Source organism: Eptatretus burgeri, chromosome 12 (genome assembly GCF_056783735.1).
Source record: "Eptatretus burgeri isolate ZD-2024b chromosome 12, Ebu_testis_v1, whole genome shotgun sequence".
Classification (NCBI taxonomy): Eukaryota; Metazoa; Chordata; class Myxini; order Myxiniformes; family Myxinidae; genus Eptatretus; species Eptatretus burgeri.
Genome location: NC_140972.1, coordinates 50,811,394 through 50,831,396, shown reverse-complemented (window position 1 = coordinate 50,831,396; position 20,003 = coordinate 50,811,394). Strand labels below are relative to the sequence as shown.

The 20,003-nt window shown below is 47.8% G+C and overlaps 1 protein-coding gene across 4 annotated transcripts in view; it reads right to left on the bottom strand.

Annotated features, from left to right (window-relative positions):
* LOC147015596 (dual oxidase 1-like) overlaps nucleotides 1-20,003 on the bottom strand; it is a 201,824-nt gene that overhangs the window by 128,710 nt on the left and 53,111 nt on the right. For all 4 annotated transcript variants that reach the window (XM_085850503.1, XM_085850504.1, XM_085850501.1 and 1 more), the window contains exons 6-10: nucleotides 16,115-16,322; nucleotides 10,573-10,739; nucleotides 8,634-8,694; nucleotides 8,268-8,364; nucleotides 7,912-7,993 (exon numbers count right to left, since the gene is read on the bottom strand). In XM_085850503.1, coding sequence (XP_085706629.1) covers nucleotides 7,912-7,993; nucleotides 8,268-8,364; nucleotides 8,634-8,694; nucleotides 10,573-10,739; nucleotides 16,115-16,322 — 615 coding nt within the window. The remainder of the gene's footprint in view (nucleotides 1-7,911; nucleotides 7,994-8,267; nucleotides 8,365-8,633; nucleotides 8,695-10,572; nucleotides 10,740-16,114; nucleotides 16,323-20,003) is intronic.

Below are 20,003 nucleotides of genomic sequence, written 5' to 3'. Positions count from 1 at the left end.
GTCCCCCAGAGGAACTGCTTATCCATAGCGTTTGCCAGATCTATGTCGATATTTTTTGGAGATTTCATGAGATGCTCAACAAGAAATCAAAGCAAATCTGGTGAAAAAAATTAAAATAAAGTTATAACGTTTGCGCGGACCGCGAACTGATGTACCACATGACGCGTGCACATTCGAGCAGGCAACGTGGTGGATTATCTGCAATGTTTATTTCAGTGCAAATAAACTTTTTGATGTTAACAGGGTTGTTCTCCGTTAAACAGCAACTCTTTTGTGGATAAAGTCATTATTTGAACAAATTATTTTCAATCATTCAACAGCTGCGGGCCCGGTGAAGACCACCTTTAAAGTAAAAGGCATTATATATGGTATGCAGCCACAGTGTGGTCAGCCATTCCTTATCAACCATTCAATTGGAGTGCTTGCTCAAGTGCCTCAGCCACTTGCCGAGTGCCCTACATTTGACAGCAGTACTGCACGACGTCATTTTGAGTGAATCGTTCACTCACTACGGATGCTTTTGCCACGCCAAGTCTTTCAGGGCAACTGGTTCGTGCCCCGCCATCCTGGGTGAGTGGTTCATGCCCCGCCATCCTGAGCAAGGTGAGCGATTGGTTCATGCCCCGCCATCCTGAGCAAGGTGAGCGAGTGGTTCGTTCCCCGCCATCCTGAGCGAGGTGAGCGAGTGGTTCGTGCCCCGCCATCCTGAGCGAGTGGTTCGTGCCCCGCCATCCTGAGTGAGTGCTTCGTGCCCCACCATCCTGAGCGAGTGGTTCATGCCCCACCATCCTGAGCGAGTGGTTCATGCCCGGCCATCCTGAGCGAGTGGTTCGTGCCCGGCCATCCTGAGCGAGTGGGTCGTGCCCCGCCATCCTGAGTGAGTGCTTCGTGCCCCACCATCCTGAGCGAGTGGTTCATGCCCCACCATCCTGAGCGAGTGGTTCATGCCCGGCCATCCTGAGCGAGTGGTTCGTGCCCGGCCATCCTGAGCGAGTGGGTCGTGCCCCGCCATCCTGAGCGAGTGGTTCGTGCCCCGCCATCCTGAGCGAGTGGTTCGTGCCCCGCCATCCTGAGCGAGTGGTTCGTGCCCCGCCATCCTGAGCGAGTGGTTCGTGCCCCGCCATCCTGAGCGAGTGGTTCGTGTCCCGCCATCCTGAGCGAGTGGTTCGTGCCCCGCCATCCTGAGCGAGTGGTTCGTGCCCCGCCATCCTGAGCGAGTGGTTCGTGCCCCGCCATCCTGAGCGAGTGGTTCATGCCCCGCCATCCTGAGCGAGTGGTTCGTGCCCCGCCATTCTGAGCGAGTGGTTCGTGCCCCGCCATCCTGAGCGAGTGGTTTGTGCCCCGCCATCCTGAACGAGTGGTTCGGCCCCGCCATCCTGAGCGAGTGATTCGTGCCCCGCCATCCTGAGCGAGTGGTTCGTGCCCCGCCATCCTGAGCGAGTGCTTCGTGCCCCACCATCCTGAGCGAGTGGTTCGTGCCACACCATCCTGAGCAAGTGGTTCATGCCCGGCCATCCTGAGCGAGTGGTTCGTGCCCCGCCATCCTGAGCGAGTGGTTCGTGCCCCGCCATCCTGAGAGAGTGGTTCATGCCCCGCCATCCTGAGCGAGTGGTTCGTGCCCCGCCATCCTGAGCGAGTGGTTCGTGCCCCGCCATCCTGAGCGAGTGGTTCGTGTCCCGCCATCCTGAGTGAGTGGTTCGTGTCCCGCCATCCTGAGCGAGTGGTTCGTGTCCCGCCATCCTGAGCGAGTGGTTCGTGCCCCGCCATCCTGAGCGAGTGGTTCGTGCCCCGCCATCCTGAGCGAGTGGTTCGTGCCCCGCCATCCTGAGCGAGTGGTTCGTGCCCCGCCATCCTGAGCGAGTGGTTCGTGCCCCGCCATCCTGAGCGAGTGGTTCGTGCCCCGCCATCCTGAGCGAGTGGTTCGTGTCCCGCCATCCTGAGCGAGTGGTTCGTGCCCCGCCATTCTGAGCGAGTGGTTCGTGCCCCGCCATTCTGAGCGAGTGGTTTGTGCCCCGCCATCCTGAACGAGTGGTTCGGCCCCGCCATCCTGAGCGAGTGATTCGTGCCCCGCCATCCTGAGCGAGTGGTTCGTGCCCCGCCATCCTGAGCGAGTGGTTCGTGCCCCGCCATCCTGAGCGAGTGGTTCGTGCCCCGCCATCCTGAGCGAGTGGTTCGTGCCCCGCCATTCTGAGCGAGTGGTTCGTGCCCCGCCATTCTGAGCGAGTGGTTTGTGCCCCGCCATCCTGAACGAGTGGTTCGGCCCCGCCATCCTGAGCGAGTGATTCGTGCCCCGCCATCCTGAGCGAGTGGTTCGTGCCCCGCCATCCTGAGCGAGTGGTTCGTGCCCCGCCATCCTGAGCGAGTGGTTCGTGCCCCGCCATTCTGAGCGAGTGGTTCGTGCCCCGCCATCCTGAGCGAGTGGTTCGTGCCCCGCCATCCTGAACGAGTGGTTCATGCCCCGCCATCCTGAGCGAGTGATTCGTGCCCCGCCATCCTGAGCGAGTGGTTCGTGCCCCACCATCCTGCGCGAGTGGTTCGTCCGCGACTTCTTGAGCGAGTGGTTCGTGCCCCGCCATCCTGAGCGAGTGGTTCGTGCCCCGCCATCCTGAGCGAGTGGTTCGTGCCCTGCCATCCTGACAGAGTGGTTCGTGCCCTGCCATCCTGAGCGAGTGGTTAGTTCCCCGCCATCCTGAGCGAGTGGTTCGTCTGCAACATCCTGAGCCAGTGGTTCGTGCCTCGCCATCCTGAGTGAGTGGTTCGTGCCCCGCCATCTTGAGCGAGTGGTTGGTGCCCCGCCATCCTGAGCGAGTGGTTCGTGCCGCACCATCCTGAACAAGTGGTTCATGCCCCGCCATCCTGAACGAGTGGTTCGTGCCCCGCCATCCTGAACGAGTGGTTCGTGCCCCTCCATCCTGAACGAGTGGTTCGTGCCCCGCCATCCAGAGCGAGTGGTTCGTGCCCCGCCTTTTTCCCCCTTTTTGTACGATCTTCTTTCATTTATATGACCCATCACTTCGGCGTAGATGGATGTCTATTCAAAATGAAATCTTTAGTTTTTAAAAGTTTCTTCAACCGTTTCGTTGGAGAGCTTGCTTAAGTGCTTAAGCCACTTATACAATGCTCTTCAATCTTCGCTGGTAATACCACGACAATGGGGAAATCTACGTAGTTAGGAAGACAAAATGAACTACATGATTACAATGAGTAAAAAAGGTTTTCGGTTGTAACAAAGCAACGATTCACCACATCACGAAGAATAGCCGAGAGGTACGCACGCTCGCTCTAATCTGTTTAGCCCGAGTTCAAATCCCAACCCAGCTATAAACTGTCATCCTTGTGTTTCACAGGCAGAGCGATTCATCAATGTGTGTGCCATGTCTCGATGGACATTAAACTGCATGACACATCTGCCTGAATCCTCCCTCCACTCTCACTCCCTCTCTTCCTCTCTCTCTCTCTCTCTACCCCTCCCTCCCACCCATATCCTTCTCTCTCCTTTCCCCCTGCTCTCTGACCCCCCCTCTATGAAGAGGACTTTTAAGGATTGACAGTTTAGTTTTGAATTTAAAACTACTTCCCTATCATGTAGCATGTACAAATAAGATTTGGAATGGGCCGACTGGAGGGGTGCAAAGGTCGCTGCATGTGTGAGCATACATGCAGGCTCGGCCTTTGCCAGGTAGATAGCATGGGTTTTGAATGCTCCTGCCTGGTAATATATCAAACCTGGCGGTTAAAAAGAAAATGCTGCTGTTTGGGAGCATTTTATCACCATTCCCTTCCCCTTCCCTGAACTATCACGATGCCTTCCCTTCCCCTCTCGCTGGCTTACCTTCCCTTCTCCTTACGCTGCTTTCCCTTCCCCTCACACTGCCTTTCCTACAACTCTCCTCATGCTTACCTCCTGCCAACCACCCCCCCCCCCCGCCTCCAGCCCCATGGACATCTCCCGGCAGTCTCCGTGTGCTATTTTAACATACCCATTTCATTCAATCCTGTACTACCTTCCCTTCTCCACAAGTCCCACTGCCAAATGCAAATCGAGAACCACTCCCATCAGACTTACCTCACCCCAAACCCCTCCCCACTTCCTCCCTCCTATCTCCCCCTCCATCTCGCTCCCCCACCCCTCCGCCCTCCCCTCTAGCTCCCCCTCCCTTCCCTCTCCCTCATTCTTCCTCTCTCTCCACCTCCCTCCGTCCACTCCCCCCTTCCTCCTCTCTCCTTCCTCTATCCCTTCCATCACTCCTCCCCCCCCCACCCCCTTAACTAACGGCAGTGAAGCAACAGGTTGTATTTGCGAGTTAATAACATAAACATAATTAATACGTTCCAATAAGTAATGTATTGGAACATATTGTCATGTTTGTGGGGTCGATGGAGGAATGTAATAGGAAAGATAGGATCGTCTAGAGTTGCTTGGCCCATGGGCGTGTCGGAGACATCTTGATGTAAACGAAGTAGAGAAACTGTGAGCTTAAGTGTTACTCGTCACCACATTGGGGGGGGGGGGGTGGGTGGGGTGTTAATTAGATAGGGATTAAGGCTAATTTCCCTCGTATGTAATTTCCCCCTGTCACTTTTCCCTATGTTTTTTGTATGACAAACGAGCAATGGAACAATTGCATTTTTATAACATGACCAAGTCGGCAAGAAGCCCCACCTCCAAAGGTGATGGTGGGCAAAGTCACGCCCCCGAAGCTGATGATTGATCAGCGTGATGTGAGTCGGAGGAGGAACAGTGGAAAAGAGGCCACGTTAGTCAGAGGACGGGGGAGCAGCTCAAGCGAGAAGCAAACGCATGAGTGGAGTTCAGTGTGACGGAGGCGACCAGAAAAACCAGAACGTGTCTCGGCAAGAGAATGTGGAGGCGGGTTATTGCAGGAGGAGACAGACACGGTCGGAGACGAAGGCTTGAAGCGAGACAGAAGCGAGAGAGACAGGATCAGCGGTCGAAAGAGCAGGGCATTTTGGCTGGCTTTCCTTTGACACATGAAGAAGAGCGAGATTGCATTTGTTGTTATGAGAGGAACGTGACTGGGTCGGAGGATCTCGCTTTGCTCTCTTCTTGGCACGACAAAATAGCTGCGTGAATCTCGTATTCGTACTGAGACAAATTGGCCACGTGCTGAGCAAGACGCTGGCCAATGACTTTTGGTTGGTCTTGAGAGACGGACCTCGAAGCCTCGAGTGTATCTCTGAATGGAGCACCACCATTCTGTAGTCGGGAAGCATGGTCGACGAAGGAGCTACACCGTGGTTCGGAGGCTCTGACGTCGATTATTGCCTCACGAATTGCTTGGCGCCATTTTTTGCGGGGTGCAGTTACCCGTGCAACGATGACACGGTCCGAGCACATTGCCTCAGCTAAATGAAGGAACGGAAAGAAATTTCTCATTTTCATTATTTTATATGACCCCTTATCTGTGTGTGTGTCTGTGAGTGGAGGCGCCTCAAAATTAGATTTAGATTACGTCACGTCTGTCTTTCATTTTATAATTTGAATTATTGTCATTGTACATATTTGATGACAAGCAAATTAAATTAAATGGATAATTTAATGACAGTGTCCGTGTATCTGTTGTGGGTCAAGTACAACCCACGTGTCTCTGTCCATTACCACCATTTATTTTGCGCGCGCCATTAATCTCCGACAATCTCGGCTGTAAGCCTCCAAGGGAGAACTGTTTGGCCATCCATCCAGGTTGGGGTAAACCCCCCTGGACATGACAATATTAATTACTATATACAGTAAGACCCTGACATTTGTGGGGGATATGATCCTAAAAACATGCTGCGAATGTCAGGGCATTGTTTCATTGGGAAAAATAGGGGATTAGTTTTGCGGTTTTTTCAAAAGCATTTTGGCAAAAGCATTTTGGGGTTTCGTGCCCCGCCATCCTGAGCGAGTGGTTCGTGGTCAATTGGTCTGGGCTCGTGGAAGAGTTATGGTACAGAACAAATCAGGACACAATATGCCAAAGGGAACAGCAGGAGAAAGGGGAAACACCAACGGCAGGGCGGAGAGAGAAAGCAGACGGAGACGGACAAACAAGAGATGCAGGTAATGATGAGGGGTAAGGGAGAATGCAAAGGGTGGACAATATGGATACATAAGCAAAATGTTGGGATTGGTGGAAGGTGGTTTAACAGGTAAAGAAAAGATCATGGCTTTGGATGGAGGATGATTTGAGATGGTGGTGAACAGCTGTCTTGAAGACCTGGAGGGAAGTATGCGATTGAAGAGAGCATGGAAGGTGGTTCCACAGGTGGGAAAAGAGAGGAATAAGTGAGTGGAGGTGAGTGGTGGTTCTGCATTTCGGCAGTTTCATGAGGAGAGGATTGCTGGTGGACTGCGTGCATCCTGCAGATACCTGAGGGGGACAAAGCACGGACAGAGCAGAGGGTGCAAGTCCAGAAACGAGGTGGAAGAAGACAAAGAGACGGGTGCAAGTCCAGAAATGAGGTGGAAGAAGACAAAGAGACCACCGACCTGTCCGCGATAGCGAAGTGATAGGCCCAGAGACTCAACTTCATCATGAGAGATTCCAATGATCTTGAAAGCTTTTGCTTCCATGGCATCAAGCTGAGAAAGATGTAAGACAGGGTAGCCAGCCGAGAGGGGAGAGAAGTTTTCCATCAACTTGCATACAGAGGCCTTGTCAGTGAATAAGTGTTCAGGTGTGACAAGGAAAGATTGCACGACGGAGGATGCCCAGTCAACATCTAGCTTTTGAGGCCAATTTTGAAATGCGACTTGCCCAAGAGAGATCTTGGCTGAGAGCGAGACCCAAGAGTTTGAGTGACTATACTTCTTCAAGGGGATTGTCTAGAAATAAAGGTGATAAAGTGGATGGGAGGATTTGTGGTCTGGTCTTTTCAGAGAGAGCAAGTGAGTGTGTGGGATTTCTCAGGATTGAAAGACATATTCCAAGTGTTTGACCAGTGTGTGATTTTGTCAAGATCTGAGGAGAGGGAAGAGGCTGCAGCCTGTCTCTCAGAAGGATGAGACACGTCATGGCAGAGGGTGGCTTCATCAGCAAAGAGATAGAGGATTTTCCAGAGTTAGTGAGATCATTGATGAAGATTAGGAATAAGACTGAACCAAATACACTGCCTTGGGGTACTCCAGCCATGACAGGGAAGGGAGATGATCGGGTTCAGTTGAGAAACACACATTGGCAAGGAGAGTGGAGGAAGTCAGTAATGGAAGAGTGGAGTTGGCCTTGGATTCCATAGGTAAACAGTTTGGAGAGGAAGGCAGGATCTCAGACTCAGAAGGCAGGATGGAGGGTAAATGACAGGGTGAAAAGGGCAGAGAGAGGAAGTGCAAGAGAAGCAGAACGGGTTCTTAGGACACGTGAGCTAATACAGTCAGGTCCAGTTGCAGAGTCAGAGTCGAGGGTTGTCAGAAACTTTTCCACCTTTTCAGATGCAAAAGACACATAATTCAGGAGCAGTTGGGTCCGACTGGGAAGGATGGGTACATCGAGGGGGGTGTTCGGGACACAATAATTTGAAGCAAATACATAATTGAGGCAATCGGACTTTTAACGAGCGGAGTCGGCTGTGGTTCCATTTTAAGTGAGGAAAGGGATGGAAGGGGAGCATATATACCAGGGACGGACTTGACAAGGTGTCACCAGGTGTTAGAGGGGGGAGACGACTTTGAAAGTTCATTCTTGAGACTGGACAGATGTTGTTTTCTGGCTCTTTACCCAGCATGTGAGACCCAACACTTAGCACATTACCACAAGCACCAATACCAAGTGTGGTGACCTCAATTGAGGTGCTCAATTTTGCCTTTATTGGCTGGAGAAGAATGCATGTAATGGTTTTACACAGTCACAAAACAGTAAGTGGAACAATGAAACAGGAAATAGTTTTTCCAATTGAGAAATGCATTTCTACCTTTCGCTCCCAGAAGGTATTGCAAAGGCGCTCTGCAGATCCATTTCGCAGGGAAAATGGTTTAAAGTCACATGAGGAATTTCTGTGAATAATAATTTGATGAAAAACAGCAATTGGTTTAAATTAAAAACACAATCAGTTTTAGCTCATTTACAAACACTGTTGTTTATCAAAACAGATCAAAGTTTTGTCAGCTGTAAAACCTTTTGTAGTTTCTCAGCCACGTAGCCTGGAATCTCACGTTTGAAAAACGTATTTGGCATTGTGGAACAGTCAAAGCTATTTTGACCTCTCTGTCGCCAAATGGGACTTTTCACAACCATAAAAAATCTACCAATATCAGTCAGGTTTATCACCTTCTATAGACACCAGGAGGGACCATGGTGTGTCCAAACTTCATTGCTGCGACCTGAAACTCCACTGAGATAGATGGGTCCACAAACATCTTGTAACCTGTCATACAGTGTGCATTTATTAATGGTTAGGATGCAGAACAAAACAAGAATTACAGCAATAAAAGATTGTGAGTCTTTCACTGTCTGGTTTTGCTTCATTTACATGCACCACTCAACAATGTTTCGAATAGATCGAGATTGTCTGCCAATGTGGTTTGGTGAAATTAACATGAAAATGTAGTTTCAGGGACAGCCAAGTTGAGTGGTGCTGGAAATGAAGCATTAGATCAGTTTGTACTGGTGGTGGCGGATAAGCTGAGGCCTCACCCGGGTATTCTGTAGCATTTTTTCCAGTGAATGCTGGGAGCCACTCGTAAAACACAATGTTCTGTTGGGTATATTGAGGACTTCATCACTGACCATTTTCACAAATGTTTTTGTTTGTGGGCTTGTTGGTGTTGTGATACAGGAATGTACAGAGGATGTTACTCGTTTTTATGTTATTCCTTCTAATGTATGTCCATCTCATCCCTTTTTCCACATGTAAAACATTCACCATTCATGGAGCTAACAATGGTTATAGACAAGGGTCCAAAGGAATTAAGCAAGTTCAATAATTCCATGCTCAATTAAAGCAGGGAATTTGGAATTTGACCAGCGAGGGTATTGGAATAAAAGTCATAAACATTATCAAGTCTACATCGACAGACAGTTTGAACGACAGGTTTTATCAGCTGAGGGCTAAATGCGAGGAAGGACTAATGCTCCAAACATCATAGTTACTTTACATCCCACCCAAGGGAGTGAAAACTCCTTTGTTAAGTTTCAGACGATAAATACACTTCTCACCTCCACTCATTTAATCCTCATTTTACAACCTGTGGAACCAACTTCCACATTCTCTTCAATCTCATTTTTCCATCCAGGTCTTCAAAACACCTGTTCACCACCATCTCATATCGTCCCCAATCCAAAACCATGATCTTTTCCATTTTCTACCCTTGGTAACCCCTCCCCTCCCACCGCCAACCCCACTCCAATCCCTCTGCTTCCAAATTTCCAGTTTTCCCTCTTGACAGTTTCCTTCTATAGCCATCTTGTCCACCCTATGCATCCTCTCCTGCCCCCATTCCTCCCCATACCCATTGTTTCTCCAAGTCTGCCTCCATATTGGCCTTCAGCCCTGATGTTGGCATTTCCCTCTCTCTGGTGTTTCTTTTGGCCTGTTATATTCTGATCCATTCAGTGTACCAGGATCTTTTCCATTTTCTACCCTGAGCACTTCACGAGCCTCCTATGACTACCAATTTTTTTTTTCTATATCAAACAGTAACTCAATGCAATACATTGTACAGAAGCAATGTCACGAACAAATTTATGATAATTGCAGATTCAAATGGTTTAGTTGTTGAGTGGAAACGCATAAAAAAGAATTTCGTAGAATTTTCTTCTGAAAATTATTGTCGTCACAACGTTCAACAATATCCAATGATTGAAATTTTGATATTGCCGTATTGTTCAGGGTGTTAAGTTGTCACCCACTACAAGTGTTGCATGCATGAATGGAATGTATGTAGATGCATATATAGTTGTAGTTATTAATACTTGAAACACCCACTGCCGTCTGGAGCATTGATAAGTCGTCTCTCCCCCCCCTCCCCACTCTGTGAAATGGGGGGTGGGGGTTGTTTTACTTCCATGGCCTGGCCCTAGCTTTGACCAATACGTATGCAACATTTGGTGGGGATCGGGCCAACCCTGTTTTTGTTTTTTTACATGATTTTCAGATGTAGATACATACATACATACATATATACATACATACATACATACATACATACCTACATACATACATACATACATACAGACATACATGGAATTGCCATATTTAATAGAGTAGGATTACATCACATTTGCACACACGTAATGGAATTTGAAGTGTCAAGAACATCAGTGTGTGCACCATCATTTTCATAACAGAGTTTAATGCATCTCCATGTTTTGAATGTGACATCGTTTTGTTTTGGGAGATAATTGAAAACGCATTCCATACACCCTGCTTCATGTCATCTGTTGTGTGATAGCGGGTCTTTGACACATATACATGTGTAATCCATATAGGGGGTAATGCGACTGATGTCACACCCTGGACATTAATAAAAATGAGTTCCCAATTTATTGTTAGTGATGGAAAGCTCCACAATGTGCTTGAGGGACCCTGGGTTCAGGGAGTTTGTTTACATTGCATGTTTAAGGGTGTGTAAACCTGGTAAACAGCGATGACCCATTTCCGTGCAGTCAGGAAGATCTCTTCGTCTGACCAATCTGGATGGTCATCTTTCATTTGCTTGGCTTGGAAGTTGTGAAAACGCAGCCATACTGTGCCAAGCACTCTCAGGAATGGGCTTTCATTTCCCCAAGGATTCCCAAACGCTGTACACATGAGGTATACACAGCATGCATATGCAATGACAACAATAAAACCATATCAATTGTATCCATGGGGTATGGAGAGCATGGCGAATGGTCAAAACGTTTTCTCAACCATTAAGGAATGGCCCTGCACCAGGGAAACTCTACACAGATGCGAGTCCTTTTTTCTATCCAGTTTGCAACCAGTGTCACATGTTGTTCCCAGAAGTGGTGGAGTTTCCTGATCATTTTTCCTTACAAGTTATGTTTTTAGTTCTGGAATGGTGGCAGAGAATGCCCACCAATGTCATCTCAGTATGACCAACAAGTGCCTCATGAACACCAAGTTATATAAACAAGGTTCGTTTAAATTTGAACTGAACTTTATTTTATTTTATATAAATCTAAGCTCATGGAAGAGCAAGAAGCATATCAACAGACGTGCAGATCAAATTTTAAAGGAGAACCAACAATCACGTGTTTCCCACGAATACACATGATGAAAAAGAAGATATTGGTCAGTGAGGTAACAATGGGGGTTGGGCAGCAAATTCTCATGTGTTTTTTTTGTTCACAAAACCATCTTTTGAAATTTCCATGTGATTGGCTGCACAGTTTGGTGATGATCATCTGTCAAGGTCATCCAAAATTCCAGGTCAACCTCAAAATTCCAAGCTCAATGATAAACAAAATTCCAAGTCAGATATGAATTACAATCATACAATCAGACTGGCAGAGAACTTTTAATAAGCACTGTAGATTCTCCAGCTTTATCCATTTCAAATAAAAATAGATGCAAACACGATAAACAAGTTTTCTCGTTTACATGTTAAGGATATCTGTCACACAAGCAACTGACGACTTTTCCTCAAAGCTGATTCAGCCATATATTGAAACACAAGAAGCTCTTGCATCACTCACCAGCAAATGACTACAAAGAGTGTCCCACACAACACCTAGTTTTGAGTTTAAGAATAACTGAAGGAGGCATCATTCTTCAACCTGTGTATTTTTTGCACAAAAAACCCACCTTCCAATCGATAATGTTATATGCATGTCGATCCATCTTCTTCATATGTTTATAACTCCACAAAAAAAAAAAACGTGTGGTTTGGAAGATCCATATTGAAACGTGAAACCACCACAAGCTACTTTTGTTGCTCACAACAAGGTTCAGTACCCATTTTTCATCACTGAGGGGTCTTTATCCAAAACTGTGCAGGCATTGTGTTACTGGTATTAAGTATCCTCCCACGGGGAAGAGGGGGTGTTACATTGTTGTTTGTTCGACTGTAAATGAGTTTTGTGATTGTGATGGTATGACTGTTTGACAGTTTTGATGACTTTTGTGATTTGCTTGTTATTCTCTTTTTTATTGTTGCAGATGCTGTGTGCCATTTTACTTTCTGCAAGAATTCACTTCTCCTTGGAGAGATAGTTAATGAAGGAGAGAAATAGAGTATAAAGGAGATGACAGAGAAGAAAAAGCAAGAATTAGAATGAATAAAGAGAATTGTGAAAAAATTAGAAAAAAAGGAGTTTGCGAACAGAATGAGTGGAGATTTGGGGGGGGTCTGGGTGCTTTGGGGGATCCTGAAGAGTTGTGGAGTGCCTTCAAGACCACCGTCCTTTATGTTGCCGGTTGATGTCTTGGAGCTCACCGGAGGGCGAAGAAGAATTTTGTCTCTCAAGAGACACTGGATACCATTGCCCAAAGTCACAGGGCCAGGCTGAATGGCAGAGCTGAGCTGTTCAGGGAGCTGAGGCATAAAACTGCACGTGCACCAAGGGCAGACAAGGAGGCCTATGTGCAAGGAATCTTTGAGGGGGTAGAGCATCACCTGTGGTCAAGTGACTCTCATCCTGCTTACAGTTACATGCGCACATTGCGTTCGTCTAAGCCCATCACTCGGTGTACTGCAGTTAAAGCAGAGGGTGGTAGGCTCTTGACAGAGGAGTCCAAAGTGAAGGCCCGCTGGGCCGGTTACTTTGAGCGGCTGTACCAAGCTGATCCACAATCTGTCGAGTTGGATGTCAGGGGTGTTACAGTCCCTATTGCTGACCATCCAATCAAGTGTGGTCAACCTTCATTTGTAGAAACACAGGTTCTGGTGAACCGGTTGAAATGGAATAAAGCTCCTGGGATCTGCGACATCCATGCTGAACTTCTCAAGGCTGGTGGAAATGCTGCACTTGTGTCGTTGCATGCAGTTCTGTGCTCTGCCATGAACACAGGCATCATCCCAGCTGACTGGAAGAGGGGGCTTTTTGTCCCTCTCTTGAAAGGGAAAGGTGATCCCCACGACTGCAGCAACTACAGAGGGGTGATGATGCTTTCAGTGCCGGGCAACGTCTTTGCTCGGATAATCCTTGATAGAGTTCGCCACCATCTGCTTGAGCACCAGTGTCCAGAGCAGTCAGGTTTTACAGTTTACACCAACGAGGTCAACGATTGACCATATCCTTGCTCTTCAGGTCCTCACCGATCACAGATGAGAGTTTCAGCAGGAGCTGCTTGCAGCCATTGTTCATCTCTGTAAAGTGTTTGATTCAGTGAATCTGGATGTCCTCTGGAGAATTTTTGGTCTTTGTGGGGTGCCACCAAAACTGATCGATCTGATGTATGAACTATACTCTGGTACTGAGAGTGCTGTGATGTGGTGCTTCCATCTCTGATTTATTCCAGTTGTTACTGCACTTGTAACACTTACAAGTGCAGTAACAAGTGTTACTGCACTTGTAACCCAAACTTTTCTGCACTTGTATGGACTGGATTCTGGGGAGCATGTCGGAGAGATAAAGCTGCGGTGCATCGTTTGGGAATGTCAAGATCTCCGACCTTGATTTCGCAGATTATGCAGTCATCTTTGCGGAGACTCTAGATATCCTTTTGGGGGCCATCGAGCTGTTGAATGAGGATTCGTAGGCGCTGGGATTACGGGTTTCCTGGGTCAAAACTAAGATCCAGGCTTTCAATGACATCTTGGATACTGCTATCCTGTCTGTGCCTGTTTGTGGTGAGGATGTTGCGGTCACGGAGAGATTCACTTACCTTGGCAGTGATATTCATGTCTCTGCTGGCTGTGAGCCATAGATCAACAGACGTCTGGGTCGGGCCTGGGGAGTCATGGATTCACTGGATCATGGGGTGTGGCGCTGCCGGCACCTGTGTGGAAGGACGAAAGTCCGAGTCTTCAGGTCGTTTGTGCCTCCAGTCGTGCTCTGTGGATGTGAGACTTGGACTCTGACCAGGTATATGAGACGGAGAATAAATTCAGTTGGTACCAGGTCTCTTCAGAGAATCCTTGGCTATCGCTGGTCAGACTTTGTGTCCAACGCACGGTTGCTGAGAGAGACTCAAATGAGATTTGTTACCTGCAGAGTCTGTGAGCGTCAGCTGCGGCTGTATGGACGTGTGGCTCGTTTTCCTGACGCAGATCCTGCTCACCACATTCTCTCAGCAAGGGAGCCTCGTGAGTGGAGTAGGCCAATGGGTTGACCACGTGCCTCGTAGTTGTTGCAGGTTGATCATCATCTCAAGGAGATGGGGATGGGCCAGGCATCTACCTGGGGGATGGCCAGACCGAGGCCCCTGGAGTTCCGGCGGAAAGTGGACACAGTGACTTGCTGCTCTGGCGCTTGCTCCCATACCTGACCTGACCTGGCATCCCGCACTGCTCACCATACTGTCTTCTTATGGTATCCAAGACAATCTCCACTCAAGACTCGCAGACTTACTCTCCTGTCGCAGGCAACACATGGCTCAAAATGGAATTCTCTCATCTCCCCTTCCTGTCCAGGCTGGAGTTCCTCAAAGCAGTGTTCTTGGCCCAGTGCTTTTTCTCTGGTTTTCATCAATGATCTGTCAGTCTCTCGAGAAAATCCTCTGTCTTTATCCTGATGACTGCACCCTCTTCCGTACCATCTGTCATCCCTCTGATTGGCAGGCAGTAGCCTCTTCACTCTCTGCAAACCTGGATAAAATCATAACCTGGTTAAACACTTGCAAGATGTCTTTCAATCCTGACAAATCTCACACCCTCACGATGTCTCTACAAAAGGTCCATCTGGATAACCCTCCACCTCCACGCCCCCCCCCCACACCAACTGCTTTCTAAATCATCCCCTTGAAGAAGTCCTTTTATTCAAGCCTTTGGGCCTCACTATCTGCCACGATCTTTCCTGGGAAAGCCATATCTCCAAGCTGGCAACCAAAGCCAGTCGCCGACTGGACATCCTACGTCGTGCAAAGTCCTTCCTTGGCATGCCTGAGCTTCTAACCACTTACAAAGCTTTCATCCAGTCTGGTGGAGTACTGCTCACCCCTGTGGGGTGGTGCTCCTGCCTCACAACTAGCTCATCTACATGTTGTCGAAACCAACGCTTTTAGGATCAAAGATATCTCCCACGATTAAGCCAAATCTTTGAGTCTCTCACTCTCTTACCGGAGGCAGGTCGATGTTCTTTCTGTCTCCTACTGTTTGCTCTCCAGCGTTGATCCCCCCTGCTCTGTCTGTGCTCTGCCCCCCCTCCCCAACCGATATTTCCTCAGGGCGCTCAATGTCTGCCAAAAACCCCTTCTGGTGAAACTACCAAGATCACGAATGACTGCTCACTTTCACTCTTTCATTCCTCTTTTTCCCCACCTCTGGAACAAACTCCCACACCCTCTTCAATCCCACTCCTCCCTCCAGGTCTTCAAAACAGCTGTTCACCACCATCTCATATCTTCCCCATCCAAAATCTTGATCTTTTCTACCCACGTTAATCCACCCAAAACCCACTTCCTTCAAATTCCCCGTTTTCCTTCCTGAAAGTCCCTGTAGTGCCATCTTGTTTACCCCATGTTCCCCACCCCATCCCTTGCCCTTCCAAAGATCTCCAATTGTCTCTGTTCCCCACTATTTTGTGCTTCCCTCTCTGGCCCCTCTTGTTTCCTGCCTTGTTATACATTCTGTGTAAGCTCTTACACGAGCTCCAACATCGTATACAAAAAAACACAGCTTTTAAAGGAAGAAACGCTTCATTCAGTGAGGATTCCGTTTATGGATATTGAAAAGGAGAGGGGATAGGGAATGAAGGAGTAAATGAGCACGGGATATTGAGTTCGTTTTTTTTTACTGATGTTTCTTTTTTATGGTGGTGGGTTTGACTGAAGAAGAGTTTTTTGTTGTTTGATTTTTTTTTTTTGAAGCGAGCAGGGGAAAAGGATAAAGTAATAATACCTAGGATAAAAAGAGCGAAAACGAAGCACGTGCGATCAAAAATGGAGGCAGAAGCAACAACCCGACTGGCATGAGTAGGCCAGACTTTACCTGGACCACAAACTCAAAGATTCAACACAACAAGATACAGTTTGGCACTGAGGTGGAAATGTTGAGTTTGATGATGTTTACCATAGATGATGTCTCGGTTTTCAGGAGTGATTTCTGGTGCTGGAGGTGGGTTTCGTTGCATGCGCAGGCGCTGCTTGCTGACCGGAGGCAAGGAAGGGTCTTTCCCTGTAGTGAGGAGTCCATCTTGGAAAGTGCGTAAGGCACTACACCACACATGGGATGTGCCATAAATGGAGCTTCCGTCCAGCCAGGCTGTCACAGAGTTGGTCTGTAGTTAAGAAAAGATAGGAACATATTAAGTTGAATACATTTACTTCCTCCTAATGACGTTGTAACATGTAAAGGGACCATTTATTTTTTAGATATGCAAATATGGCATCCCCCCCCCACCCCACCCTCTCTGCCCCCATCCTTCACGTGATCCACACTTGCCCTTATTTTTACTTCCCTCCCTTATTCTTACCTCCTCCGACTTTTCTTTGTTTTCTTTACACTCTCGACCATCCATTCTATTTTCGATAAAATAATCCACGTTTTGACTTTTCCTGTTCTCAGTTTAAATTTTCTCAATTTAGCCATCCCCCTCCCCCCATCTATATCTCCCACTCCCTTACTCCCCATGTGTGCATAACCAATTGATGGCTTCCAAGCTCTCTTCACGACGCAGCTGTTTAAAAGTAGAATTGAACTTCTGATTCTGAAATACCAAAACATTGATACAGAGCGTCGGCGCTGCTGAAGCAGTTTCGTGGCAAAGATTACACGAGGTGGCTTGCCATTAGTCCAGCAGCGTAGTCTGATATTTCAGATCAATTGTTCAAATTTGCATAAAGCACCAAAATTGGTACACATGTAAAATAATGTATTCCGAACAATTCTAGATATGGAGCAACCCGAGATTGTGCCTTGGATATTGATACCTAGGATAAATAGGTATTATTACATGTGTACCAATTTTGGTGCTTTTATGCAAATTTGAACAATTGGTTTGCTATGCTGCAGTACTACATTGCCTTCACAGCAGTAGTTTAGAGCAGGAATTTGGACTTGGTCAGATTGCGGCGATGCTCGCCTATCCTTCACGAAGGACAACGCGGGATCTCCATTACGTCCACCAACTAATGCCGACAGACAGGATGCCCAGTTTAAATGTCCATCCGAGGGATAACACACACATTGATGAATCACCCTGCCTGTGAAACAAAAACACTGGGATGATAGTTTATGGCTGGGGTGAGACTCAAACCCAAGCAAGACAGCTTAGGGCCAAGTGAGTATACCTCTGTCGTGTGTGTTTGTGGGTATCATTATGTATATGTATATATATGTATATATATATATATATATATATATATATATATATATATATATATATATATATATATATATATATACATCCACAACAATATATATATATATATATATATATATACATATATATACATAAGTAAATATATATATATATATATATATATGTATATACATATGTATATATATATATATATATATATATATATATATATATATATATATATATATATATATATATATATATATATATATATATATATCGTTGCGGATTCGCGCCCGCCAGCGTGCGAGCGGCCACGTAACTCGAATCGCGGCACGTCGCCCACCGGACGGACAATCCCGTCGTGACCCTCTCGGACTAACGCCGGGAACCAGCCACGGGTGGGCCTTTCGGCCTCACCACGATCGTGCCAATCGGCCCCCCGCGTGGGATAGGGTTGCTCGCCAAATTCGACCTACCTAAGTACCCACACGGAGGGTAGACCGGGCGATCGCACCTCGCCGCAGGTCGACTTCGGACACGGGCCACTTTAAGCGACCTGTTCCGTACTATCGGGATAACCGAGCGGTGTTATCGTCAACCTGGACGGTTCGATTAATTATCGGGCGTTTTAGCCCACGACCAACCCTTTACGTGAAGTAAGATGGAGATTCAATAAAGGAAAAGACGAAGCGAAACGGGAAAACAGTTCAACATAAAGCACAGTTATTTCGCGATGAACGGAAAGCACACATATACAATTACACCAAAAGCAAATGTAAAAGAAGAAGAAACACACACTAATACACAAAAAGCAAATGTAAAAGCAAAACACAATGCAGAGCTAACCGACTACTGAGCACACGGCAACACTTATACAGTTTTACTTCACAGACGGCGCCGACAACACATATACTCAAAGCAAAAGAAAAGGACCACCCTCAAGGATGATGGGGGCAGACGGGCCTGGGGCCGAGACCGCGTCGGGCCTACCCGTCTGATGATGAGCCGCAAAATGGCGGTGGCGCCCCGACACCGCGGGCCTCGCGGACAGTGTCTGGAATGGGGTGGGAACGGGGCCCCCTTCTCGCACTATCTCAGCGCGGGGGGGAAACAGGAGGGGGTTGTTGATGCTCGGGGGAAGGAGGATATCTCGCTGGCTCGGGTCCCGCGACGAGCGTCTCCACCACGACCTCGGTCGCGTTACCGGCCTCTCCTCTCCGCAGCTCCCCGACTCTGACACGAGCACCCCCTCGACTGCCTTCGCCACCGCCACCTCTCCAACTCTCCACAGCTCCGTCCAACTGCCTTCTCAGACTCCTCTCTTGACTGGCTCTTCCCAACTCAACTCCGAACTGCACTTGACTGACTACTACTGCTTCTTCTTCCCAACTCAACTCCACTTGACTCTTCCCAACTCAACTCAACTGACGGCGAGCGAACGCGGCCCTTTATAGCCCCCGGGGCCTCGCTCCTTCACCTTCGACCCTTTACCTCTGGCTGGCTCCCCATTGGACAGAGGAAAAGTGGGCGTGAATGCTTTTTGATCCATGAATCTGCATATAGCGATATTACTCCGACGCACCTGGAGGCGGGGCCAAATCGCCCCATGCTCGCTGATAGGACGGAACAGAAGTGGGCGTGAGTCGTTTTTGATCCGATTTCTTCGGAAAGGCTGGTGCCTTTGCACCCGCTGCTCGGTGCGCGCCCTGCACGAGCCCAGTATCAGTGCCCACAAGCGGCGCGGGAATGACGGTGATGCGATGGTTGCGAGGGCGAGTTGTGACGGTAAAGGTCGTGGCTGTTGTTGTGAAGCGGCGTTGCGGTTGATGGTTGTTGTGTGATGGCTGTTGAGACGTGGTTGGTGGTGGTAGTAATGGTAGTAATGGCGGCTGGTCCAAAATAAAGATAGTAAAAGAAAAAACGGCTATCTAAAAGGGTCGCAGCCCGCATGAATGACATTTATTCCCTCTAAACAACGGGTTTGGGCCTAACTACACATATACTTACAGAGATATCTCACCTAAGGGACCTGAATGGTGGTTTGCGAATTTCCTCAACCACAACAATATATATATATATATATATATATATATATATATATATATATATATATATATATATATATGTATATATATATATATATATATATATGTATATTGTTGCGGTTCTCGGAACCGCATGCATCCAACATACAATGGTCCCAAGACAGTTATTCCATTTATATACGTGCAGATCAGTGTTTCTCAAGGTGGGGCGTGGTAATATTTTGGTGGGGCATGAGGTTTCAGAATGAATGAATCAACATATGATCGCTTTCATAGCTTTGCATTTTTAAATTTTCAGAAGTTTGAACCTGCGACTGATGCCTAATAGCGTCATATATCTATAATTCCAGCAGTGTGTGTGTGTGTGCGTGTGTGTGCGTGTGTGTGCGTGTGTGTGCGTGTGTGTGCGTGTGTGTGCGTGTGTGTGTGTGTGCGTGTGTGCGTGTGTGCGTGTGTGCGTGTGTGCGTGTGTGCGTGTGTGCGTGTGTGTGTGTGTGTGTGACCGCTGTTTCTCGACAACCTCTGGTCCGATCTAATTGAAACTTGCCAGGTATATTGCTGGGGACCTGAGGATGTGCCTTTTCAAGGTTTGATATTAATCGGACAAGTG